This window comes from Podarcis filfolensis, assembly GCF_964270895.1.
Source record: "Podarcis filfolensis genome assembly, chromosome: 1".
NCBI lineage: Eukaryota > Metazoa > Chordata > Lepidosauria > Squamata > Lacertidae > Podarcis > Podarcis filfolensis.
The window spans coordinates 23,737,175-23,764,664 of record NC_139604.1 but is presented as its reverse complement, the minus strand read 5'-3'; the positions used below and the strand labels follow the sequence as shown (position 1 = coordinate 23,764,664).

The following is a 27,490-nucleotide window of genomic DNA, read 5'->3' as shown; positions in this document are numbered from 1 at the left end:
TAAATGTTAACATTATTTGTTTGTTAGTTAGTTATAAAACATTCTGAACTTCTTGCTAGGAAGCAAGCATAAATCTGTCACAATCTGACTCTTGAGCAGCTTTAGTGGAGCACAGTAAATGATCTCCCTTGACTTAGACCCTCTGACACCAACTTCTTGTGTTTCAGAACTCTGAAAGTTAACTGAAGGCAAGATGGATGCTACAGTGATATTACCTATTCTGAAGAAAAAGTTAGCCTTCCTTTCAGGTACAGTTTACTTGTTTTTTATTCAGACTATTCTGTTTCATTGAGATGTGTTGTTACTTGATTCCTTCCCCATCCTTCCTGATAATGTGCCACAAATATATTGTGCACCTCATCTATACTGAAGCTCAGGCTGTTAGTTATTGTGGATACTCGGAAAGTAAGTTTCTTTCTCCATCTTGGATGATTAATCGTCTGTATACAAGTTTCGCTTTGTTATTTTTCACTTTATGTATAATACTGATAAGTAATGTGAGATCAAGGATCTGCTTAGACCTGGCTGGTAATTAATTCTAAAAACACAGGAGGTTCCTGACATCTTTTTCTCCAGACACTGACCAGAATGAGATTCTCCCTCAGGCTAAACTACTTGGATGTCTTCTCTTATGATGTGTTTGACTTTTTAACTGCTTAACCTTTGAAATTATGCACTGAGAAGAGAGCTGACTTGGTAATTTGAAAAGCTGTGAATTTCTGGTTAGTACTTGATAAATTTTGTACTACTGAAATTAATGTTGGACCCTGGAGTGCTGGCTAGCTGCCTAACTATCTCGCTGGCTTTGTTGTAGAGAAGAATTGTTCCCGTAAAGCAGGTTTTTATTTGATAATTGAGACCTCGTTCATTCCTAATCATTCCTTTTGAGCACCCGGAGAAAGCTTTCATTTCTCCCTTAGAACAATATATATATTATTAAACATTTTGTAAAATATGATCTAGGTTTAGCATTTGTTACATTGTAGTCCTAGGAAAAAAATCCTCAAGGTTTGCATTATATCTGATTACTAGTTCATTGCTAAATCAGCACATCATGAAACTCTGTCTAAGGGAATAACTCAACTACCATTTATACTTTTGTAGTCTTTAAGGCTATGGAAATGTGCAACTGGTCCCTAAGTGCTCATTAATAGTTGTAAAACTTACTGCGTATTCAGAATTACTGCATATACTAAGAACTTTCTTTTGCCTTCAAAAGTCTTAGCAGATAGTTATGTAGTTGATTATTCACCGTATAGGCTTAAGGATATGTTGCTGAAGTAAGAAGTTGACTGCATTAAATTCTCTCTCTCACACACACACACACACACACACACACACACACACACACATATATATATATATATATATATATATATATATATATATATATATTTGTGTGTGTGTATGTGTGTACATGCTTAATGGGGCCCAAGCATTGCCAGCCTCTATGAGCCATCAGGCACATTTTGAAATGTGTGGGTGCCAGTCACAACATGACTGCTGTAATGGGTGTAATATAACAGCTTGGCTGCTGTAAGGGGCATGGTGTGTGTGAATGAATGAATGAATGAATGAATGAATTCCTTGCACTCTCACAGCACACACCACAGACACACATGCATCTCTCTCACAGACCACAAATACGCAGACCACACAGTCATACTCTTAGCTCAGTTGGTAGAGCGTGTGACCCTTAATCACGTGGTGGCGAGTTCGAGCCTTGGGCAAAAGAGTCCTGCGTTGCATGGAGCCTTCATGGCCTCTTCCAACTATTCTGTGATTCCTCCTTGTTTCTGCCCAAGTGCATTTCTCTCACTGACAGAGCATCTGCCCCACAATTCGCAAAAGACCCTCCACAGGCAAAAGAAGTGCCTGCCATTTCTAAACAAAAATTCACAATGCTTACTAACCTAGTGCCAGATGGCACCATAATGCCCAAGACTCCAAGGAAGGCCTTCCTGGGCACCCATGGGTGAATGGTTGGCAATCCCTCCCTTAAGAATGTTGGGAGTGGCTCAGAACTTACAGGGTTAAGAGTTCTGAGTGATGACGCCTCACATTCCGAGAGGTGTGTTTAGAACACGGAAGTGGGAGTGGCCAGTATCTCTGAGAGAGAGAGAAAAGACGCACGCAGTGTGAGCCTAGTCGAACACGGAGAGAGCCGACATGGGTTGCGTCTCACCGGGAAGATTTACGATGTGTTGATCTGTACGAAAATAAAGACTTTAAAGATAAGGAGACTGCTGTGTTTCAGCCTGAGTTATTACCACACGACAGAACGTTCCTGCTTCTCCTTCTGCTGTGTTTACTCTGCTGGAGTCAAAGGTCTTTGAGAAAGGTCAGTGCTGCGCCAGGGAAGTGTGCCGGACCCCCGGACTAAATTGACTCCGAACAAAGAATTGTCAAGGTGTTAGGTGTGGGCAGTGGCATTGGTCATCCCTGCTGCCCAGCCTCTTCCCTCCACTGAAAAAGAAGGGGCTTGAGAAGAAGTGATGGCTCACCTGGTCTACTCCTAATTACTTTAAAACTGTTATGGGATTAAGCACTTGGTTCTCACCAGCCCCATCTTTAAAAATAAAACATTCCAGCCTCATAAGTAAATGCTTAAAATTTGAACTGCACCTCAAAGCAGGAAAATTCCATTGCCAGCAACAGGGTATATGTCCAAGAAATATGTACAGAATTGGGCAAGTGGAGTTTTTTTGGGGGGAAAGGGCAGAGGAGGGCATTGCCAAAATACTGCTTTGATTTCTGATAATCAAAGTGAAATTTCTTTTAGACTCAATTTTGGAATCCACATAGCAAACAAACAGAAGCTGACATGTTATAATTGAGTAATAACTCATTAATAAACGTTACAGAAAATGAGGAGCAACAATAGAGTAAAGGAAAGAATTTACCAGCAGGGCATCTCTTTCCTGGCAGAGAATTTTTACAGTAACTTTTCCTGGCAGCCATTAAATGGATGTTGGGCAATCATTTTAATTGCAACTGTGAAATATTTCACCTGTTGCAAACGCTTAACTTGGCATAAGCTTTTTACTGATGTCTTTAAAGGCTATTTTCAAATCATATATTATTAATATTTTGCTGGGTTGCATTCATTGGTGGGTGTGCACTTGCAGAATGTGCTTCGGATCATACAAGGTTGGGTACCAAATCTCCACTGATCCCGCTTACTGACTGCAGCCCTCTGTGACATGTCCCATTAAGTTCCAGATGAGCTATCAACCCTCAGGAGCTGGTAGGTGGGTAGGGGATCAGAGGGCAAAAGCCACCAGTGGATACAACCCATTAGTTATTATTTGGATCTAGGGATGCTTCCAGATGGGTACTGGATGCTCCTTGTGAATGCACTTTACAGTGGTACCTCTAGTTACGAACTTAATTTGTTCCAGAGGTCTGTTCTTAACCTGAAACTGTTCTTAACCAGAGGCGTACTTTTGCTAATGGGGCCTCTTGCTGTTGCTGCGCCACCAGCACACGATTTCCATTCTCATCCTGGGGCAGAGTTCTCAACTTGAGGTAACTCGAGGTTACAAACGCTTCAGGATACAAACTCCCGACGCTTCAGGTTACCGACTCTGCTAACCCAGAAATAGTATCTCGGGTTAAGAACTTTACCTCAGGATGAGAACAGAAATTGTGCGCTGGCGGCACGGCGGCAGTGGGAGGCCCCATTAGCAAAAGTGGTACCTCAGGTTAAGAACAGTTTCAGGTTAAGAATAGTGTATTTTGACTGCATCCACACAATGTTGTTTGCCTTAAAAATGCCAACGTTCATTCCCACGCCCCCAGTCTAATCCAGATCTCCCATTTCTAAGAACAAACATGTTCTTGTTGGGGTGTTTCTCCTCTCCTCCCCCAGCTCTGCCAGCTAAACTGCCCACAATGGAGTGACAGGAGCATCACTCCATCGGTGCTGCAGCAGAACATCCAAAGTGAGATGTTCCAAGGGCAGGCAGTAGGAGGGACTGAGGCAATTTAGGGCTCATTGAATCTCAATTCTCGAGCCAGTTTCACTGCTATCATGTGATGGATTCGGGCTCATTCATTGACCGTCTACAAGCTGACAGAGTGGTTTTCCTTTCTTCTTAGAACCATGTTTGATTTTGCTATAAGCATGCTTAAAAAAAACCACACACACAACTTTTTCCAAGCTGGATGGATGTCCTTCTAAAATAGTGTTTTTTTTCCTATTGTTAAACTCTTGCATGAACCTTTTTTTACTTCATGTACCTCCCAGAAGCAAAACCACGTGAAGGCCGGGGGGCGGGGTGTCCCATTGTCCAAAAAGTGCATATTAAATAGGAAAACATGATTGCAAATGGTACAACAAGGAAGGAAAGTAACTTCTCCTTAAGAGGGCTCAGCTGCTTCAAGTTAAAGTATGAATGTGATCTTTGTATTCTCCTGAACAATGCTGAGTCATTTCCTCTTCCTTCACCTGCTTCCTTTTGTGTCCATTTACTCTTGGCTGAGTTCCTATTCTGTGGGAGAAGTACAGTAATGGCAAACTGTTTGCAGTTTCTGATGCAAAGGCTTGGAAGCTTAAGTCTGGAGAAATCTCAATCACTAGCCTACTTTGTTGATTATTGATCCAGGAAGAGGGGATTGATAATGTGAGGGAGACTTCCGCATCTCTATACTAGGTGTAGCAAAAGATAATACAGTTGTACCTTGGAAGTTGAGCAGAATCCGTTCTGGAAGTCCGTTCGACTTCCAAAATGTTCAGAAACAAAAGCATGGCTTCTGATTGGCTGCAGGAAACTCAGAAGCCCTATTGGACGTTCAGCTTCCAAAAACAGTTTGCAAACCGGAACAGTCAGTTCCGGGTTTGCGACGTTCAGGAACTAAGCTGTTTGACTTCCAAGGTATGACTGTAGTGGTAAGTAAAGGTAAAGGGACCTCTGACCATTAGGTCCAGTTGTGACTGACTCTGGGGTTGCGGTGCTCATCTCGCTTTATTGGCCGAGGGAGCACCGGCGTACAGCTTCTGGGTCATGTGGCCAGCATGACTAAGCTGCTTCTGGCGAACCAGAGCAGCACACGGAAACGCCGTTTACCTTCCCGTCACACCGGTACCTATTTGTCTACTTGCACTTTGACATGCTTTCGAACTGCTAGGTTGGCAGGAGCAGGGACCAAGCAACGGGAGCTCACCCCATCGCGGGGATTCGAACCGCCGACCTTCTGATCAGCAAGTCCTAGGCTCTGTGGTTTAACCCACAGCGCCACCCACGTCCCTGACTGCAGTGGTAGGGACATGAAAAATAAAATCAGGTTTGGTGTTTACCAGTGTTACTATTCATATGTGGAAGTGGAGCCCATCTACATGTTTTGAAAAAGCCGGAGTCTTGTGCTAGGAGCAGTGGAGATAGGCCCATTAGGGCAAGAGGGGCTCAGCCCTACCCGAGTGCCCAGTAATTTATTTATCCTTCCACAATCCATTTCAAGATCCCGGATATTTTCCCTTCAATCTTGTGTTTCGTAGCCAATCCGCGTTCTCACCACGCAGCTAATCTCAATCCAAAAAGATTGCTATGATTAGACGATTCCACCCATCTGTCTTCCTATCATGTCTACCAGCTCTTTGTTCTGGCTGGGCAGTTTTACGATTACCACAGCACTGTGTTGAACTCATCCCAATGAATTTCTTTCTTCAAACGCCATAGAAATGTTTCCAGTTATGCCAAAATCAGCTGTTGCAAAGGATATAGAATGATTTTTGTTCTACGTACTAGCCATTACAGATTGCTTAATGAACCATTGAGTTCACCTACCGATGAAGTCAGAAATGTGAGGAAATAAAGTGGTTGCAAAAATAGAATTCCTTTTCCTCTACTTCCTTATAGAACTTTATAAGTCTTGAAAATATATCCTGTGCCTTGCTAAAAAATCTACTTATACACAAAGCTGCTTTAACATAGTTTCTGGTGAAGGTTAGAAATGGAGATTATTAAATCGTCAGATTGAATAAACTGTACTTAAATACATCTCAGAGAGACGCTGGTCCTCTGCAGCCTCGGTATTGATCCATATATGGCAAGCTGTAGCCTCTTTCTCTTGCCAATTTATGATTTATCTAGTCATGGAATATACTTTGTTCTCAGCTGCAAAAGGCTTGGAAACTGTCCCCCTCCTTAATTTAAAGTTTAAAATTAGTAATGGATGAACTTGTTTTAGAGGATATATAAAATTTACTGAATAATTTACTGAATTTATATACCGCCCTGTACCTGGAGGTCTCTGGGTGGTTCACAGAATAAAATCAAAATATAAAAACACAGAATACACAATCAAAACAAAAACAACCCAATAACACCCCCCCAAACCCCACAAATTAAAAGGGCATAGAATATATGCACTACAGTGGTACCTCGTGTTACATATGATTCAGGTTACAGACGCTTCAGGTTACAGACTCCGCTAACCCAGAAATAGTACCTCAGGTTAAGAACTTTGCTTCAGGATGAGAACAGAAATCGTGTGGCGGTGCGGCGGCAGCGGGAGGCCCCATTAGCTAAAGTGGTGCTTCAGGTTAAGAACAGTTTCAGGTTAATAACAGACCTCCAGAACAAATTAAGTTCTTAACCCGAGGTACCACTGTACATCTTTAAGCAGAGCAAAGCACACCCCATGGGGGATTTTTACCACTCTGGGGAACTGTGTGTAGCCCCAGAGAAGCTTTATAGTCTTGGGTGAGAGGGAGCTGTGGCATCCTTGAGCATATCTCACCAAGCGCTAGGAAACTTCTCCAACAAAAACACCCTGTCATTTTTGCAAAGGCTCCCCCCCCCACCCTTTTAGGTCTATGGTAAGTCCCCAAAAACTTTCCACCTAGAAACCACAGTGTTTTAAAATGCAAATTACAGTTTTCAGACATTTAGGAGGTTTTTCTGTTGCTGAGTGGTTGGTCATCGTCTTCTGCCAACCAAATAGCTATTTTGGGTTTACACAAAGCTTTGCCCTTTTTATTTATGATCTATACTTTTTTTTTTAAGTTGCAAACCAGCATACAGTTAAAAGCATCAAGTATGTAATGTGATCTCAGTGTATGTTCATTTTGTAGCCTATAGGGGAGAATGCGCATTTCATTATGACTGAGTTGTGCACAACATAACGTCCTAAATAGAGTGTCTTGAATGATTATTTTGATGGCAAATCTTTTGGCAATTTAGGTTATGTGCTTCAGTACACTTGTGAAGAATTAAACAGAAGTTAAGCCTGATTTGGGAACATGTGATTCTGTTCGCATATAGCTTCTATTTTAGTCCAGTATCTCATTCACTTGTGTGTACTTTTGCTATAATACATCCATAGAAAAAGGACACGTATCATATTTCATTACAATATTTTTCAAAAACTGTTCCTTTTTTCTATAAAAAAAGAAAAACGGTTTTAGTGCCAATTGGTTAATAGTGAATGTTATTTTTAGTTCAAACTAACAAATATTTTATTTATTTTACAGGTGGGAAGGATCGAAGAAGTGGCCTCATTCTGACAATTCCATTATGCCTTGAACAAACAAATATGGATGAGCTGAGTGTTACTTTAGACTACCTGCTAAGTATACCAAGGTGGGCTTGCCCTTTAAAGCACCAAATAGTATCATTTTACTTCTAAATTAAATGGTTTTTTTGATAGATACCACCATATTTTCTTGAGGGGGGTGTATCTCATTATGTGATATATGACTTAAATAAAAACTATTTGGAAAGCTCTTGGAAAGAGCAATGAGTGTCTCGCTAAAGCTTAAGCAAGTAAATAGATGGTGATTTATGTCGTGATAACTGAACTATGCCTTTTTATGTTTTGAATATGTGTCTTTTTTGCAGTGAAAAGTGTAAAGCTAGAGGATTTACCGTTATAGTGGATGGTAGAAAATCTCAGTGGAATGTTGTCAAGACTGTTGTGTTAATGCTACAGGTAAGATACCTTCATGAATTTGTAGTGAAGAATTGAGTTCTGTGGAGGTTAATCTGTCTGTATAATAAGACATTGTTGTGCTTACTTTCTGGGAAAGTAGACCTTGTGTGATTTTACATGTTAAAAATGTAGAGTCTGATTTTTAAAACGTATCAGCAAATCATGGTAGTTTGATACTTTTGAAGCTGAAGTGAGTCTTGAGCTCTTTGCATGTAAAGGGAAGAGTTGATGACCTTTTCATTTGCAGTTTGCAACGAATCAGTTTCCTATTTTGTCCAAGTGCAGGAAACCATGGTTTGTAGGAACTGTGACAAACCAACGTTTTTAAAATACTGCTTTGTGAACAAACCTTGAGAATAAGCTTCCCATCTCTCATGCGTAAGGAATTCTGTGATCCTAAGGACGTCCACAGCTTGAAGAAAGAAAAAAACATGGCTTGTTGCTGCCTCTGATCTGAGTTGTAGTTTGGGAAATTTTTTGAAAGCGTTTTGATTCCCTGGACTCAATTCTCAGTTTCAGTAAGGCTGCTGCAGGTATAAGTTAGTTTTTACACCATCCCTAGAAATCCTGGAATTGCCTCTAACAGTGCAAACCCATAAAGGAATAGGATTGGGCTTTGACGTTTATTATCTCAACTCCATGTCATTTCTTTTTTCAATTTCTATAATAGCATGTGCAATTTCCCCCTGGTATGGCTAGGTTTTAACAGGGACTGAACTTCATTGTGCCAGGTCCTGCCTTTTGGATCACTTGGCCGATGGCAGTCTTGCTGGAATCATCCCTGGTTCTTTTTAATATAGCCTTTGCAATATGGTGTGTTGTTTTTTTTGTTTTACAAACCAGTTTTTATTGACATGTTATTGGTGCTTTTATTGTTGTTTTCATAGTATTATGTTTTTATGCTGTGTACCACTTTTGTTATATTTTCTGTGAAAGTACATACATAAAATTGGGAAGAGGGAGCAGCAGGTGAGGCTGCATTGGAGATATGACACAAGAGTTGCTCATTATTATTTATTCTACTTGAATGAACTGTCCTCTACTTGAATGTTGCTAACGATAGACCATCGTTAGAAAGCACTTGGCTTTATGAAAATCTTTAACAGATGTTGCCTTAATGAGATTTGACATTTTGACCCCAAACCATTTTTTGTCAAGTGGCAAGACATACTGCTTTCTTCCTTTTTAGTTCTGTATGAATGCACTTTTACAGGATGTGTGCTGTCAAGGTCATTGAATAATAAGCACTTTGTTCCTGCCGTCTGTCTATTTAATAAGTTGTGTGTGTTTCCTCATAGAGAGGCAAAATTATGAAGGAACTTGACAGGCAGAGGAAACAACTGTGAATCACAAGGAATTTTTAACAGTTTTCATTTGTGAAGAAAGGCTATCCTGTTGCTTAAATGGGTGGAATATAAAATCTAAACTGCATAAAGAAGACTGTCCTTACCATATACAGTCGTACCTTGGATCCGAAACGCCTTCGTACTCGGGACGTTTTGCTCCTGAACGCCGCAAACCCGGAAGTGACTGTTCCGGTTTGTGAAAGTTTTTTGGAACCCAAACTTCTGATGGGGCTTCCACAGCTTCCGATTGGCCGCAGGAGCTTCCTGCAGCCAATCGGAAGCTGCGCTTTGGTTTCCAAATGTTTTGGAAGTCGAACAGACTTAAGCAACGGATTCTGTTCAACTTCCAAGGTACGACTGTAATCTGTCATATAGAACAAATCATCTTATAGCTGATACTTAAATGAAATTCATTAAGTTTGAAGGCCTTGGCCTCTTTCAAAAGAAACATTTATCAGACTCTGATATTGAGCGGGCTTAGGCTTCACTTACCTGGGAATAAGTCCAGCTGAGCTCAATGAATCTTGGTCCTGGGACGGACATGTATAGGATTGCATTGTTAGTGTATGTCTTGGGTTGCTTAAAACTTTTCTTTAAGGTACCAACTTATTACTAGTTACTTTCTTAGATGTGTTGAGTGGTCCATGAAGACCATCTAGCTCATTGATGTTGTCCACAGGTTCTGATAAGTGCCAGATTTGCTATCACCACTGTTTCTGTTGTTGAAGTTCTAGAAAGTTTCCTGTACGTCTAAATGCTATCTGTGCAGGTCTAGGTTACCATACAGTAACTAATGAGTTGTATTTCATTTAAGGTTTTGTATCTTTCATCTTCTTAGAACGTTGTTCCAGCTGAGGTATCACTTGTCTGTGTAGTAAAACCGGATGAATTCTGGGACAAGAAGGTTACACACTTTTGCTTTTGGAAAGAGAAAGATAGACTTGGCTTTGAGGTATGTATGTCTGCTTTTTCATTTGTCAGATGTGAACACCAAAGTTGCACATGCAACTGAGTAAAAATTGATCGCTTATAATAGCTACTAATCTACAATGCAATTACCGAATGATTCATTTGCCATCGCAATAAAACTCACTACAGTGGGTTTGCAGTACTTCGTTGTATTAGTTAGTAAGTGTAATTAGTTTGATCATTAGTTCAGACATGATCATTAGTTCAGACTTACCACAAGACCTTCAAAACATTTTCAATGATTATAGAACATTATCACTTGAAAGATAATACTTTACTGGCATGAATTTAACTAACTCCTGTTGTTAACCTATATTATAGTTACTCAGAATATTTAAGGTGGATTTTAATTTGTCTGCATTGCAGTTTATTGTAACTATTTCTCACTGAACAACTCCTTGTGCCAGCACTTTGTCTTTTGATATTAAACAAGTGCAAAAGATTTGGACAGATCAAGAATTGAAGCATGTTGGCTTCAGACAGATTCAAGTCTTGTTCAAACCAAAGCAGGGATTGCCAAAGCGATTTGGGGAGATTCAAATGTGCAGACATTGTGCCTGCTAAAAGCAAAACTTTTCTCTCCAGTCTTCTCTAAAAGGAAAATGCCAGGGTGGGGAGAAGATGAGGGAAAGTTCCTTTTTGACTGACAGGTCTCACATTTAATCAGAGGGAATGGGTTGTGTGTGTTGCTGTGTTGTTGTTTTTTACTAGAGCTGTCCAATCACAGTGCTTTGGGGAAGGGATGCTGAAATAAGATATTGCTTGTTCTTGTATGTTCTGTGCTCTTTGCTAGTTTTGTTAGTGGTGCTTGCTTGGCAAATGCTGGGCATTCAAGTCCTTCTGTCTCTATGCCACATACCTGCACATCTACTCTTGCCAAATCAGCTTTGAACTTTTGTTTCCTTGAGTTTCAGTGGCATTTGGGCAGCATTCAAGCCTGAAGCTTATTTTTTTCATTGATCATACCCCTTAGCCCCGGCACTTAGCCTTCTGAAATTTTGCAAGCTACTTTCCTAGGGGCCCCTAGAATGCAATTTTCATAATAAAATTGGTTCCCACAAAAACCACAGGGAGTCCCTTTTTGTTCTCTCTTCACACTTACCCCACCCCTAAAAATCAGTTTTGAAGATGCTAAGCACAAAACCCCATGGAACTATTGGTGCATAACTTCATGGGCTTCTTACTTGGAGAACCTTTCTTATGTACGTTCCCTTCATACAAACAGAACAGCAGGCGAGAGTCAGTAAATCCTTTATAATTACCCCAGTAGGTTGCAAAGACCTAAAGTCTGTCTCTGCAGAAAAACTGTTGCAATTTCACCTAATTTCATAAAAAAAGAATAAGAAATACAAACATTAATAATAATGAGCAGGGAAGTCGTAGCATTTTTAAAAAATCAAACTTCCACGTAATAGTGAATGGGGGAAGCACAAAGCTTAATTTATCTGAATCTGGATTCAGACTCAAACCTAATTAGATTGTTTTCTGAAATGCTGAATTGGGTCTGACAACATCTGGAATGCACCACATTGGCTACCCTTGTCAAAGTGAAATACATATTTTGAAGTTGTTTTGTGGAGGTTTATCTAATGTCATCTGGGCCCTTGGTTTGTTTGTAATAATTGTAAAAATGGCAACCTTCTGTAGGTTGAAATTTACTTTTGATAAATGTTTTCCCCTATGACTGATCTGGCTCCTACTATGTCTTGGCACTGACAATTTTCCAGACATAATTAACAGAATGCTTGAAGTAAAAATCTGATGTACTAATGAGCCTGGGATAATATCCAGATTCTAGCACTTTTAAGAAATGTGGGCAGTTTTTATTATTTGACTTGAAGGTCTAATTCAATATCAGTCACTTAATCATAAAAATGTATTCAATTAAATTTATAATGGAGAGGCTTTTAATTGAGAATTTTCAGTGGCCATGTGGATAATTTCTGCTGTTGTAGCTGAACCTCAATTATGAAGATAAAACCTTGTAAGTTTAAATTATACAAAATGACTGCACTGAAATTTGAATGTGTTGGTTTCCGTAATTGAGTTCCACTATAGTCTGTTGAAAATGCAACAGGAAACTAGGGAACTAATTGGTGTGGTCTTTGTCTTCATAAGAATGTTACAAATGGATGTGATATGTTCACAATAAGGGATTTTCATGGCTTGAGTATGAACTTGTGACTGCAGTATAAATAGAAAGAAAAATGCTTTCACCGGACCTACTTTTGTGATGTTTGTGTAGATAAGCTTGCTGAGGTAATGCATTTCATATCATCTAGTACAAAAGTGTATCCAATTGTTTTCTAGTGTAAGAAATGTCTATTCAGAATTAAGTCCCATGGGTATTGTCTTCAACAACATCCATGGCTTATCGGATGATGGCGCAGTCATTAACAAAATTGACAATTGCAGTGATTTTACGAAATTTCCATTTCTTTCAAGGATAAAGAGTTTGCTTGCTATTTCAGCAGAATTTCATTAACATGGGCGGAATTGCAGCTGTCTGTAGATATGAGGCTCTTGGTAGAAAGAAGTAAAACCACTGGGGAACTGAATAGAGCAGGGTTAAGCCCTATCACCACCGTTCTTGCTAGCCATGAATAGCACCGTAGGGGTGGCCATAGGAAGCCAAAAGGGAAATAAGAGCCCTCAGGCATAAATTATTGATGCTGTTTGTCTGTGCCACCATCTGTCCAGTTATATCTTGATTCTCAAAGAAGCTTCATCTTTTCACTATAAATTGATATTGCACCCAAGTCTGTTGCCAAATAAGCCATTTGCACTCAGGTGTTTTTTTCTTTTTCTTTTCACGATTCTCCCCGCCCCAAAAATTAATGCAAGAAATGGAAACTGTAGTATCGTGTATAGCCTTCCTGTTGTTGACACTAAAGCATCTTCACATCTTGTGAAAGGAAGGTATAAATTCGCATAAGGAGCAGGAAAAAGCATTTGGTGTGAATGGCTTCCCTTTGGAAAAGATAAGATCTGGTATAATAGCAGTGGTTAATGTGATTTCTGTGGGGAGAGTAGCTTGAGATGCAGATGCAAAAGATAGATCAAACTAAAAGCTTTTAATGCCTAGGGCATTGTTAACTGAACAGTTTGGAAATTATTTTTAAAAAGCAGCATGGTGTCCAAATTAATTTTTTTTACCATGAATATGTTTAAGGATATCTACATTAATTAGGGGGGAAGCATACTTTCTGATATGCGACGTGGGTAGCACTGTGGGTTAAACCACAGAGCCTAGGACTTGCCGATCAGAAGGTCGATGGTTCGAATCCCCGCGACGGGGTGAGCTCCCGTTGCTCGGTCCCTGCTCCTGCCAACCTAGCATTTCGAAAGCACGTCAGAGTGCAAGTAGATAAATAGGTACCGCTCTGGCAGGAAGGTAAACGGCGTTTCTGTGCGCTGCTCTGGTTCACCATCAGCAGCTTAGTCACGCTGGCCACATGACCTGGAAGCTGTCTGCGGTCAAAGGCCTGCTCCCTCGGCCTATAGAGCGAGATGAGCGCGCAATCCCAGAGTCGGTCATGACTGGACCTAATGGTCAGGGGTCCCTTTACCTTTTATACTTTCTGATACAGTCACACCATGGTTGTTGAATGCCTGTACACGTACGTTTTGGCTCCCGAACTCCGCAAACCTGGAAGTAAGTGTTCCGGTTTGCAAACTTGTTTGGAAGCCGAGCATCCAACTCAGGTTCCACGGCTTCTGACTGAGTGCAGGCATTGGAAGCCGTGCGTTGGTTTTCAAACTTTTTCGGAAGTCGAATGGACTTCCGGAATGGAATCCGTTCGAGAACCAAGGTATGGCTGTGTATGCAGCCTGGCCATGAAAAAGGTGAGACCATTTGAAATGTGAAACATTTTGCTGATGCAGGTTGTTGTTGTTCTTTAGTCGTTTAGTCGTGTCCGACTCTTCGTGACCCCATGGACCAGAGCACGCCAGGCACTCCTGTCTTCCACTGCCTCCCGCAGTTTGGTCAAACTCATGCTGGTAGCTTCGAGAACACTGTCCAGCCATCTCGTCCTCTGTCGTCCCCTTCTCCTTGTGCCCTCAATCTTTCCCAACATCAGGGTCTTTTCCAGGGAGTCTTCTCTTCTCATGAGGTGGCCAAAGTATTGGAGCCTCAGCTTCAGGATCTGTCCTTCCAGTGAGCACTCAGGGCTGATTTCCTTCAGAACGGATACGTTTGATCTTCTTGCAGTCTGATGCAGGTTACTTGTAATCATATTTCACAAGAAGGGTTCCACCTTGTTGTGAAGAATTGCTTTCTTTGATCGGGCCAGTTGGTATATACTAGTGCTGGGTCACTTAGTAGATTTCATTTTAAGGAGGCTGCTGAAGAGACCAGAGACCACCTTGGCTGTCTCTTAGTGCAGACCCAGGATCATCGAGCCTGAGCTTCCACTGCTGCCGCCCACCATTAAACCGCCATTGGCAGGATTGGCAGCAACAGCAGAAGATATATTTTATTCTCTTGTTAATTATGCTGTTTTAAATGTGCATTTTACATTTGACTTCCTTTAGTAATGTTTTCTTTTGAAATCACACACACATACATATACATATACAGAGAGAGAGACAGAGACTGGAACCTCTGTTGTCGCAGGTAATCTGTTCTGGAAGACCATTCGACTTCCGGAAACGTTCGACAACTGAGGCGCAATTGCCGGTCGTCTTCCGACTTCTGAGGCGCATTTGAAAATGGAAGCATTCACTTCCGGGTTGTCGGTTGTCTGAATTGTTCGGCTTCCGAAGCGTTCGACAACCAAGGTTCCACTGTAGTTAACTTTGCTGCATTGAATGTGCCTTCTGTAGTTGACTTCCTTTGTAATGCTTTATTTTGAAACCTTGTAATGTTTTATTTTGAAATTCTTAAGATAATATTTTACTTTCCTGTCAAGTATGTTACTTTGAATGTATACTTTATATTTGACTTTTTTCAGTAATGTTCTGTTCTGGATTGTTTTATTTGATGGTTGAATGTATTGTAAACCGCTTTGAGATTTTTTCTTAAAAATATAAACTGCCGTAGAAATGAAATTAGTAGTAATAATTACTATAGTAAGCTGCTTTCCTGCTGAATTCATTGAGAGCAAGGAACCAAATGAAGCGGAATCTTTTCTATCACAGAAGTATTTAAAGTGCTTTCAACAGGAAAACGCTTCATTAAATTACTTTTTGTTAAAAAAAATCATATATTGTTAGATGATGTTTAATTGCTACTTAGTGCACATAACTAGAAATTATGATAATATAATTTGGGAGCGCAACATATCCACTAGCCATGCATATAGCATGTACTCTCTTTTTATGCAGGGAAAATGCAAATCAGTTGCTACCCTCAAGGTTAGCCTGCATTTTCCCAGGTGGTCGTCTCCTCCTTTGAGTCTAACAAAACTGTACTGTTGAAACTTAATGAAGATAAAAACTAGGCTAAGTGCAGATTGCTAATGAAATGTATTTTTAATCATGATCAACAAGTCATTCTGAAATGGCCAGGTGCTCAAATTGGAGTATAACGGGGGCGGCAATATGGTGTCCTCCAGATCTTGCGCATTACCATATTGGCCTGAATATAAGCCGCACCTTCAGGGTGGCGGGGGAGAGAAAAAAAGACAATACCTGAATATAAGCTTCTCCCCTAAAATTCTGCAGGCACTCACACCTGTTCCGTTTTACCGTATGTCTGTTTCAGCAGCGATACAGCAAAAGCCCATGTTTGTAAGGTTGTGAATTTAAGCCGCACTGTAACTTTTCACGGTTGGAATTGGCGGGGGGGGGGAGTGCGGCTTATATTCAGGCTAATATGGTACAACTTAAGTCATCTTGGACCATTGGCCATGTGAACTAGGGATGATGGATGTTTGTTTACACAGCATCTGCAGGACATCCCCTTGCCTTTCCCTTGAATACATGGTAGCCCTTTTCCAGGGTTAGATTAAATATGTCTGCATAGCTGCTTTCATTGTTTTCTTTTTTTATTAAAAAGTGACCACAGGGGAGGGGCTGAGCAGAATTGGGACCTGGAAGGGGCACTAGCTTTTTGCTCCTGTTGTGGTCCCTATTGGAATTGGGACACCCTCAGTTCTGACTGTTTGCCCATGGGATCTTTCCTTCTGTCGTGAATAGCAAGGATGGGAGGGAGATGGTTTGATTCTATTTCGGAGAGTGGTGGGAGTACCGAATTACAGATGGGCACGTACTCTAGTGGCCAAAATTGTGGGGAAAGTTGCATTTCTAAAGTTTGATGGCTCATAACATCAATCTTTTTTTAAAACAATATCATACAATTATATATCATTAGACCGATAATTTAATGCAGAATACAGTGCTACAAGGGACGCGGGTGGCGCTGAGGGTTAAACCACAGAGCCTAGGACTTGCTGATCAGAAGGTCGGCGGTTCGAATCCCCATGACGGGGTGAGCTCCCGTTGCTCGGTCTCTGCTCCTGCCAACCTAGCAATTTGAAAGCACATCAAAGTGCAAGTAGATAAATAGGTACTGTTCTGGCGGGAAGGTAAACGGCATTTCTGTGCGCTCTGGTTCGCCAGAAGTGGCTTAGTCATGCTGGCCACATGACCCGGAAGCTGTACACTGGCTCCCTCGGCCAATAAAGCGAGATGAGCGCCGCAACCCCAGAGTCGGCCACAACTGGACCTAAAGGTCAGGGGTACCTTTACCTTTACCTTTACAATGCTAGAAACCATGTTGAATGATCTTTGTTCTATCAAAAGTTATCGGCAAATAACCTATATCGTATCTAACAAGATATGGAGAGTTGACTGGTCACCTAGAAAGTGATGTAATAGCCCTGACTTGAATCCAATAGAAAATCTGTGGAGCCGATTAAATAAACTTGTCAATCAGAAGCAACCAAGGAATAAAGCACGTTTGATAGAAGCAATCATGCAATTTTGGTTTCACATCAACACCTGGTGAACTTAAAATCCTTGGGTTCACTCCCTGGGATGCTGTTGTAGGACATTAATTGTGGCAAAAGGTTTCTACGCTACTAACAGAAAGGGTGAGAAGTTATGAAAATACCCCTTATCATGGTTCTCTGTGTATAATTTCTGGTTATTTGGCTATAATGTTTGATAGAATAATGGTAATTCAGCACAGTTTGTTGCAATATATTCTGCATTAAATTGTTTTTCTAATGATATATATATAATCTGTGGTATTCTAAAAAAGAATGATGTTATGATCTACCAAACCTCAGAAACACTTTTTGTAAAGGTTCCCACAGTTTTGACCACTTAGTGTCTGTTGTAGCCTTGGATTTGTCTCAGTCCCCATCCTCACTATTTTAATGAAAGAAACAGAAAAGCTATGCAGCATCAAACTATGTGATAAATGTCATTTCTTGGTCCTCAGTGTATATATTTGACAGGAAGATTAACTTCAGTAATATTCTAATTGTTGAGTTCTTTGGTCATGCAAGACAAAGGCTAGGCATATCCATCCAATTTCTTGTATAACCTATGGCTCCCTTAGACTGGAGGAATGTTCAGGTTGTCAGAGTGGTTTTTGTATGACACAACTGAGTGAGGAGAGAGAACAATTTCCATTTTTTAATAAATGAAAGTTGGGATTCTGTCAGAGTCTTGCCATTGCTGGCGGTGGTTGGAGGGGTACGGGAATAGGTTTCTCTCTGTTTCAGAAACAGACGCACTTTAAAGCTGTAAAAGCAACGCATTTTGTTAATGTTTGTCTCCAACAAAACTTGTTTCACAATCCATGTATTAACATACTGAAATATTCATACTTAAATTTGCTTATGCTTTAATTGTAAATATTAATAATGAATCATGGGCACGTAACTGAGAGCTAGCAAACTGTAGCTCATAGTTATTTAGTACAAAATGCTTCTTTGTATACCTAACAGTAAAATGAATTTAGGGATTGTAACATTTCAGGATGGAGAAAAGGGAAGGTATTGACCAAGGCTGGAACTAAATCAGCCCATGGGTCAGCTTATGTTTTGAAACTTTGGCATATGTTTCTTCTTACCTCCCCCCCCATCTCCCCCAAGATCTCCTCCCCACTCCCGCCCCCCATTTCCTGCCCAGCCACGTATTTTTGATAGGAAATACATGCCTAGAACTGGATGGATGTAGAAGATTCTGAGGAAAAGCAATAAAGACAAACATCACTGCCACCCGTCTGCCACTTCCTCCCGCAGATCGCTACTCCTGATGCTATACTGCATGATTTGTCTGCAAAATCTGTAGTTCCTAACTAAAGTTGCAATCCTATGCACTTACTGTTGAAATCAGTGGGAACTCTTTCTGAGTAAACATGCTTTTTGGACCACCAATCAGTAGCCACTGAGTTGATTAAGTGTGTGACGTTGTTGTTGTTAATGCCCATTTTAATTTACTTATACAGGTTATTTTAGTATCTGCCAATAAGCTTACACGATACATAGAGCCATGCCAGCTGACAGAAGATTTTGGAGGGAGTCTTACCTACGATCATATGGACTGGCTGAACAAGAGGCTGGTTAGTTGCTTGGCAATTTTTTGTCTGTTCTTTTTCAGTACACTTTCTATGGGAAAGTGGTGGTTGGAAATATTAATAGCTGTGTTAGATGTGTCCTAGCGGCATCAAAATGCTGGGGCAAAAAATGAGTCACCTGATATCACTGTGCTCCAGTTCCCCACTCCTAGTATACATCAATTTCAGTCTGACTTCAGGCTTGATTTTGGGATGGCAATTGCTTTGATTGCCCTAGTTGAATTGCCCTGGGATCTGGATAGGAGGAATACATCCCTGTTGGTTCAGGAGTTTTCAATACCATCAGCTACAGTATTTTTCCGGATTGCCTGGAAAATACGATAATTATTTTATTATGGTTCTGGTCCATCTAGGGGTGTTACTTTCTGAAGGTGGCAGTGTTCAATAAGCCCCATTGTACCTGTTTCCGGGAAGGTGTGACCAAACTACAGCCACTAATGTTTTGTTTAAATCAGTATTGGACTTGTGTACAAAGAGAGAACTGCCTTTGAAGGGTCTTTGGGAGTTAACAGTCCAGAAAGTAGCAGCAACAGTTCTTTGAGAGCGCAAGATGTCCATTTTACAACATGTTCTGTGTTGTTTGTATGTGCCTTTCTAACTCACTTGTTATTAAGCTGCTAGGGCTTAGAGATGATTTCCCAGTGTCAGGGTTGGAGCACTCAGACAGGCAATCCGTCTTCAAGCGTGAGACTGTAAAAATCAATTGCAGTAATGGTAACTAAATATTTTACATAGGCATTTGAAAAGTTTACAAAAGAATCTACATCTTTACTGGATGAGCTTGCCTTAATCAACAGTGGAAATGATAAAGGAAACCAACAGGAGAAGGACAGGTAATTATTTTTCTTGTTTCTGTTAACAGTTTATTAGTAATTAAATCCTTTGACTATAAACTATAGCTCACGGAAGGGACATAGGTGCTTTCAAAAGCAACATTGGAATGGGAATAGTTTGTGTAAAAGATCCCTGGTGTTTCTGGCTAGGATACTGAACTTTTTTAAAATACAAAAACAAAACACCTCTGTCATACAGAAATCCAAAACACAGCATCCTAACTTACCTTTCATGTGCAGTGCCGGTCTGGAATTGTGGCTATTTATCTTTGGCTTAAAGCTAGCCAGAAAGTAGGGTTGCTTATGTCTACGCTGCTAGGAAAGTGCTTCAGTGCAGCTGTTGCCTTCTCTGGATTTGTGTTCTATTTTCTGCTCTTTCTGGTGTCCCCAAATTTGAATTTCTGTTTGTATCTACAGGTAGTATTTATCACTCCCCAGGAACCATTTGTCACTCCCCAGGAAAGTATAGCTGTAGTTTCTAGTTCCTGTTACCTTCCTAGGTCTCCTTAAAATGCAGTATTTTGGTCTCTGCCAGGTTGTGAGATATGTGGCACTTATTGAGATATTGCGACACTTGCTTTTTCCATGGAGACTACTGGGGTTCCATTTGTGCAAAATATTATTTATTTCTCCTTGCATAATTGAACACACCCACCCCAGCACACCTGCTGCATCTGTTTTGGGAGTCCCCCTGACCCTCCAGGGGTGGTATAGCGGGAGGAGATGTGGAGAATTTCCTTGAATTAAGCACTAATCATTGTGCTAATGTAGAAAATGTAGTTGAGTACTGCTACCAGTTGGGTGTGTCTTACTAGTTGTTTTTTTCAAGATTGAGAATGCCTGGGCCATTTTTATTTTGTATGAAAAGTAACTCAAAAGAAAAATACCCTACGGTGTCAAGTATGCCAACATTTCTGAAACTTCGATCCCTCTTTGTCTCTTTTTCTTTTTTGACATTGCCAAAAATGGTTTTGACAAAGAAAATGATGCCAAGTAAAGGAAAAAATGTGAAATTTTATTAGAATGTTTTATAAAAGTCAAGAAGCTATATACTTGTGTTCAGTGCTTGAAACTTCAGTTATCAATGTTAAGTAAGTAACAGCCATTTGCCTTTCTATTTCAAGGTCTATAGACTTGAATTTCCTTCCATCTGTTGATCCTGAAACTGTTCTGCAGACAGGTATACCCAATAAGGCATCATTTTTCTTTACTTCATGGATTTTGTGAATTGTTGTGGATATGGGTAGTATATAATGCTAAAGCTTTGTTCTTGGTGTGTTAGACTCGTTCTTGGTGGAGGAGTGTTAACGAAACAGAATAATAAGTGTTATGAATATCTTCCTTATCTACTTAAAAGTACATTTCCCTCCCTCCCTCTGCTGTTCTGCTCTTCCATTTCTGGGGACCGCAGCTGTAGAGAAATATTCTGCTCTCCTTTTCTGTTGGAATTACTAATCAAGCTCTGAGAACGCCAAGAAGACAATTAACAATTTAAGTTATTTTATAAATAATCAAGTGGGAAGCATAATGGGGAGCATATACTTCGACATATGCTTACTTAAATTTTTTATTATGGATATGGAAAAAGAAAATGTAGACTTTGGGCCTACATTAGTTTGCAGTGCAGTAATTTTTTGGCTCATCCATTCCTTAGGATCTGGGTACCATTCCTCAAGGAAGTACATTTGTTTATATAGGGATTGTTTCATTTTTGCAGCATATCTGCAATTGGAGTCAGTGGGAACATTAAACGTTAGCTCTTTATTGTTGTAACTGGTGCTCAGTATCGTTTTTTAAAAAAATAATATAATCTATATCCCTTGCTTTTACATTGATGGCTTACAAGTTTAAGAAAAGTAAAGAATAAAAAAAATTGTCATTGTAACTTGGACTGCTGTCTGAAATGCAGCTGTGTGAATGCCCAGGCACCCACTGGATAATGGCTTCGACATTACTGATCAGTGTATCTTCTACCCAGTGTCTCCATGACTCTCCATATTACACCCTTGCTAAGCATCTCTCCAGTGCAAGGGTTACTGCAAATTTGTGAACCATTCCATATTTTCATATACAGAAGATTTTTATCATCATGCTGTTACAGTGGTGCCCCGCAAGACGAATGCCTCGCAAGATGGAAAACCCGCTAGACGAAAGGGTTTTCCGTTTTGGAGGTGCTTCGCAAAACGAATTTCCTATGGGCTTGCTTCGCAAGACGAAAATGTCTTGTGAGTTCCTGCGGGGTTTTTTTCCTTTCCCCCCCTTTTCCCCAAGCCGCTAAGCCGCTTATCAGCTGATCCGCTAAGCCGCTTAACAGCTGATCCGCTAAGCCGCTTATCAGCTGATCCGCTAAGCCGCTTAACAGCTGATCCGCTAAGCCGCTTATCAGCTGATCCGCTAAGCCGCTTAACAGCTGATCCGCTAAGCCGCTTATCAGCTGATCCGCTAAGCCGCTTATCAGCTGATCCGCTAAGCCGCTTAACAGCTGATCCGCTAAGCCGCTTATCTGCTGATCCGCTAAGCCCGCTAAGCCGCTAATAGCGCTAAGCCGCTAATGGGCTTGCTTCGCAAGACGAAAAAACCGCAAGACGAAGAGACTCACGGAACGGATTCTTTTCGTCTTGCGAGGCACCACTGTACTGTCACCCCCAAGGGAAAGTTGCATAGGATCTGAAAGTGATTTATAATAACCCATAATACGAACAACCCCCCTTTCACTTTTAGCCTACCACAAGCCATCTTCCTTTTATCTCAAGTCTTTTACACCCTAGCTCCTTTTTTTAACCTGACTATGCCACATCTGAGGCACCATTTGAATGCTCAGTTTTCATTCTTCAACCATTCAAGGTCACGAGCTGTTATCTGAATTGCAACAACGCCGCTTTAATGGTTCAGACGGAGGGGTTTCGTGGTCTCCCATGGATGATGAACTGCTTGCTCAGCCCCAGGTTATGAAGCTGCTAGACTCGCTCAGAGAACAATATACACGGTACCAAGAAGTATGCAGGCAACGGAGCAAGCGCTCTCAGCTAGAGGAGATTCAACAGAAGGTAATGCAGGTAGGTGCCCCAAGCTCCACTTGGTTTATATCATTTATTGTTAACTGGGCATCCAATTGGCTCGGTCTAGCAGATTATCTTACTCTTCTGCATCTTCTTCTTACTTCATATGTATGAATACAGCCAGATTATAAGTATCGGTAGAGTTTCCCCAACCTCACTTAAAAACTCCGGCTGCTCAGTACATTCCATTAAATTAGCGGCAGTCTAGCAGGGACGTGGGTGGCACTGTGGGTTAAACCACAGAGCCTAGGACTTGCCGATCAGAAGGTCAGCGGTTCGAATCCCCATGACGGGGTGAGCTCCCGTTGCCCGGTCCCTGCTCCTGCCAACCTAGCAGTTCGAAAGCACGTCAAAGTGCAAGTAGATAAATAGGTACCACTCCGGTGGGAAGGTAAACGGCGTTTCCGTGTGCTGCTCTGGTTCGCCAGAAGCTGTACGCCGGCTCCCTCGGCCAATAAAGCGAGATGAGCGCCGCAACCGCAGAGTCGGTCACGACTGGACCTAATGGTCAGGGGTCCCTTTACCTTTACCCAGCAGAATGCACTGAGGACTCGTGCTACTAGTAGCTTGGAATAAAGGCTTTTAGCTATCCATGTGTGTGTGTGTGTGTGCGTGTGCGTGCTTATACTGCCCATCTGTTTCTTTATTGAGACAGTCTCCCTCACGACACGAGACCTACAGCCTTGTCGCTATTGGTCTTCCCCACTTCCAGGTGTGACTTTGTTCTGTCATGTGACGAAGCAGGTTACGTATAGCTCAGCATTTGGGCTGGTTTTGAAGCTTTCTTACATTGTTGGGATATTACAGAGCAGTCTTAGTTGCACCCACTTAACTTGTGGTATTGTCAAAGCAGTTAATAATGCCGATCTGTTTCTGGTAGATTTTGGGTTCAACCACCAATAAAATTAACGGAAGCAACTACAAGCTAGTAAAGCAAAGGTCGTTGGGTGGCTCTTGCTTCTTCTTTTAAAAAGTGATTTAATATAAACAAGATAATTAGTCTGTCTAGTGATTAATAGATAAATAGGGTTAGCATATCCATTGATCAAAATCCAAAAGAATGGTTGTCATACAAGGCTCTTCCTGCATAGAATGAGTAAAAACCCGTCTAATGAATTGTATGCTAGAAGGTCATGAAGGGCTGGGCTGGTGCTTTGGAAATCGGTATGTAATTGATGCTTTCAACACTTCTTCAGACAATGTCTCTGTCGAGATAATAAAGGAAATGAAATCAATTCATTTATTTCCCCAGGCCTATTATTTGAAATTGAATGTGTTTATATTTTAGGTGCTATGCACATGAACCTTCACCCTTTTAAATACTGGAGAGGCAGGAAATCAAAATATTCCACTTCACAATATTCTAGAATAATCATTTCTTTCACTTTTAAATCTCTTTTTAAGTGTGTTTTTTTAAAAAAAACAGTCAGACATGGATATTACATAGGTATAAAAGAAACAAAATATTATTTCTGTGGTAACTTGAGCATTCGAGTCATCTGAGAAAATATGGGCTGATTGGAATGAGGTTTATAACCTAGTTTGGCAAACTGCCATCATTAATGCATTTAAATAGACTTGTTTACTGGGGCATCAACCTCAATTTGCATCATTCTGATTAGAAATTGTCATCCATTTGCTCTGCCTGTGTTACTGAAGCTGCATGGTAAATGAATTGAACTTTTGCAGGCAAAGAAATTGAGCATTCATCTATGTTTTTATTTAGAAGATATCTGCAGAAGATATCTAAATGGGGAGCCAAGAGCAAGACCTTTTTTCTTTCTTTTTTTTTTGGAAAAAAATATTCTAAAGATCTTCGGAGCAGAAGTGATCAAAAACCATATTGTTAAGCTAGCTGCCCAGGTATATCAGAAGTATATGTCTTCTTGGTGATAAAAAAAAGAAACTGAACTAAGAGAAATAGAAACAGGACGATGCCAAGAGACGATTTGCAGTATCATTTGATAATTACTGCAGCAGGAGTTTTCTTTCTTGCTGTTTAGTAACTGTAAAATAGATAATCACTAGCTTAGACTAACTGTCCACATATCAGATGTATGGTTGAGGTGTCCTCACATGAATTTTTGTGGTGCAAGCAACAAAAATGCTAGGGGTTGCCTTATTATTACTATTACTGTTATTTGTACCCTGCCCATCTGATTTGGTTGCCCCAGCCACTGAGAAGCTTCCAACATAATATACAGAAACAACACAACAGAACATCACACATTAAAAGCATCTCAGTACAGGGCTGCCTTCAGATGTCTTCTAGAGCTTATATAGTTATTCATCTCCTTGACATCTGATGGGAGGGCGTTCCACAGGGCAGGCGCCACTGCCAAGAAGGCCCTCTGCCTGGTTCCCTGTAACTTCACTTCTCATAATGAGGGAACTGCCAGAAGGTCCTCTGAGATAGACTTTTTTTTTTAAAAATGATATTTATTCAAAATTTCATCAATACATAAACAAAAACAAGAAAAAGAAAAAGAAAAATACAGCAAAAAGTAAAACAAAAAGAAAAACCAAAAAGGGAAAAAGAAAAATACAAATCTCAGATTACAACTTTTCATTTGCTTATTTCTTGAACTTCCTCACACCTCCCTTTTTGTATTCTAGTTTAATTGATTATTCCAGCAGATTCTTCCCCTGTTTCTCAATTTTAATTTAAATAATTAATCTTCACAATCTATCTTATTTATTAATTCAACATAACCTTTCCCTCTTTTGATTTAATCTATTATTCGATTTACCTTAATCTCTTTAACCTTATCTTATCTTAAAAATCTTAAAATTTCAAAGTTTACATCATATTCATTCATATCTCCTTAAATCATTTCTGCTAAAGCCAATTTAGTTCCTTTCTGGCATATTCCCTGATATTTCATTAATGTTACACTGATTCCAAAATTAACAAAAGAATTTCCCTTGATATCTCTAATTTTAATCCAACGTCCCTTCTTCCTGGTTTCGGGTCATGTCAGTCCTTTCAGTCCATTACATCCAGTCCATCAATCTGGTGTTCTTATGTCCGAGGCCCTTAAGTCTCTTCTAGGCCCCTTCTGCACAATTTCTTGTCCTTGTTTGTGCTTACGCACTTCTTCGTCTGTTGTTGATTTCTTGGGGTGTGGGTCTCCGGAGGGTTCCATCCGGTAATAGTTTCCATTTTCCTTTGTCAGGCTGGCCCCTTCCCCCCAGTCCCACTCCCTGTCATCTTTGTAATCCAAAAAGTATTTATCCAAAAGATAGTTGTTCACCTGTTTCATAGTCCCACTAGAGTTAAGAGCTTCCTTTACTTCAAACACATCCCAGCACTCTCCAAGTTCAATCTTCCAACGCAGTAACTTTTGTTCCTGCAGGACTTTGAATCCCTCCATTTGTGTTGTTTGAGGAGTGATTACTGCCTCTTCCTTCTTCATCTGCCCTTGGACTTGTCTTGTCAAGCCAGTTTCTTGAATTGGTCGTTGTATAACTTCTTTATCCTTATTCCCTATTAAATCATATTCACTGGCCACAGCACTCATCAAGTCCAATTTTTCATGCATCAAATTCATTTTCTCATGCAGCTGCTCCAGCAGGGTATTTGTCATGCCAAGGGCAGACACCAAACCTTCCTTCCAACTCATTTCTGTTCAAGGTCAAACGGCAAGTCCCACGATCCAAATCTTGCAGCTGTAGAGTTCAGATAAACAGCAACAGCAAACTGACAGGCTCCCTCTAGGGGACACAATTTCTATTTGTATCCACTTTTTAAAAAGTATCCAACAAAGAAAATTACTTTCGATTTCAAGTCCTTTCAATTTTCAAATACTTTGTATCTTTAAAATACAGAAATGCAGAAGGTAGCGTTGAAGTTAATTTGTTTCTCTTCTTTTTTTTAACTATCTGCCAAAGTACTCCACTTTCAATCAGTGGACGTCACAAGCAATTTCTGTCCCGACACCCCGTCCCCAGGTTTGGGACGATGGAAACTTAGATTCCTTTACTCTCCTCCTGCAGGATTAGACAGTCAAATCCCCCCCCCCTTTTCTCCTGCTTCCAAGGGGGTTTTATTGGTTATAGATGCAGGAAATTTCCAACTTTAAAGCAGTTTTCCTGGCTGTTAGGTTGCAAGGTCTTTGCTTCAATCTATATACAAAAAGCGGAAGGCGAACTTCCTGTTTAAACCTTCCCGCTTGTGCCTAATTCAAAAGTTTTGCAAATTTCTTGATCCAATTCTCCGTTTTTACTCACGGGTACTTGATTTAAAGTCCGAATGTCATCAGGAAAAAGTCAGCGCTCTCCGGTGATGGCTGTGCGGCTTCCCTCCATGGAAATAGCGATCGGTTCGCAGCACCGCGCTGCTCACCCCACTTCACTCCGGAGCCCCAAAAAGGGGTTTCCTCGTAAGTAGGGGAGGCGCTCTTGGTGCTCTGCCGAACCCCACGTTCCCAGGCTTCTCCGCCTGGGATTTCTAGCGGGCCTCCGCCTTCGCCGCGGCGGGAAGACCCAATTTCCACGGAGCCCGTTCCTCCGATTGGAGGAACTCCGCCATTCGTCGTTGGCGCTAACCCGGAAGTCCCCTCTGAGATAGACTTTTGGTTTGTATGGCAGCTTTTTGACACTTCCCCCCCACCCCCGCTTTCTTATTCGTAGTTTCTCCCTAGTTCTGATTGTAAAACGTGTGGAAGTTTCAAAAGTACACAGTGCAGGATGCTGCTGTAGAAGTTGGCAAAGGTGAAAAGAATCAAAAGGTTTAGGCCGTATGTTCCTACCAGTAGTGGTGGGGCAGTGGCTCTTACCTAACTTCTGATTGATGGCTGCTCCTTACCTGGAGGTAGG

The 27,490-nt window shown here is 40.8% G+C and overlaps 1 protein-coding gene across 4 annotated transcripts in view; it reads left to right on the top strand.

Moving 5' to 3' along the window:
- SESTD1 (SEC14 and spectrin domain containing 1) overlaps nt 1-27,490 on the top strand; it is a 56,367-nt gene that overhangs the window by 12,253 nt on the left and 16,624 nt on the right. For 2 of the 4 annotated variants that reach the window (XM_083629054.1, XM_083629055.1), the window contains exons 3-10: nt 168-248; nt 7,475-7,583; nt 7,842-7,932; nt 10,117-10,230; nt 18,652-18,765; nt 19,516-19,613; nt 20,738-20,793; nt 22,458-22,660. In XM_083629054.1, the coding sequence (XP_083485180.1) occupies nt 194-248; nt 7,475-7,583; nt 7,842-7,932; nt 10,117-10,230; nt 18,652-18,765; nt 19,516-19,613; nt 20,738-20,793; nt 22,458-22,660 (840 nt within the window). In that variant the 5' untranslated portion in view covers nt 168-193. Of the gene's footprint in view, nt 1-167; nt 249-7,474; nt 7,584-7,841; nt 7,933-10,116; nt 10,231-18,651; nt 18,766-19,515; nt 19,614-20,737; nt 20,794-22,457; nt 22,674-27,490 lie in introns of all 4 variants that reach the window. The other 2 variants (XM_083629052.1, XM_083629053.1) reach the window with 1 other exon arrangement.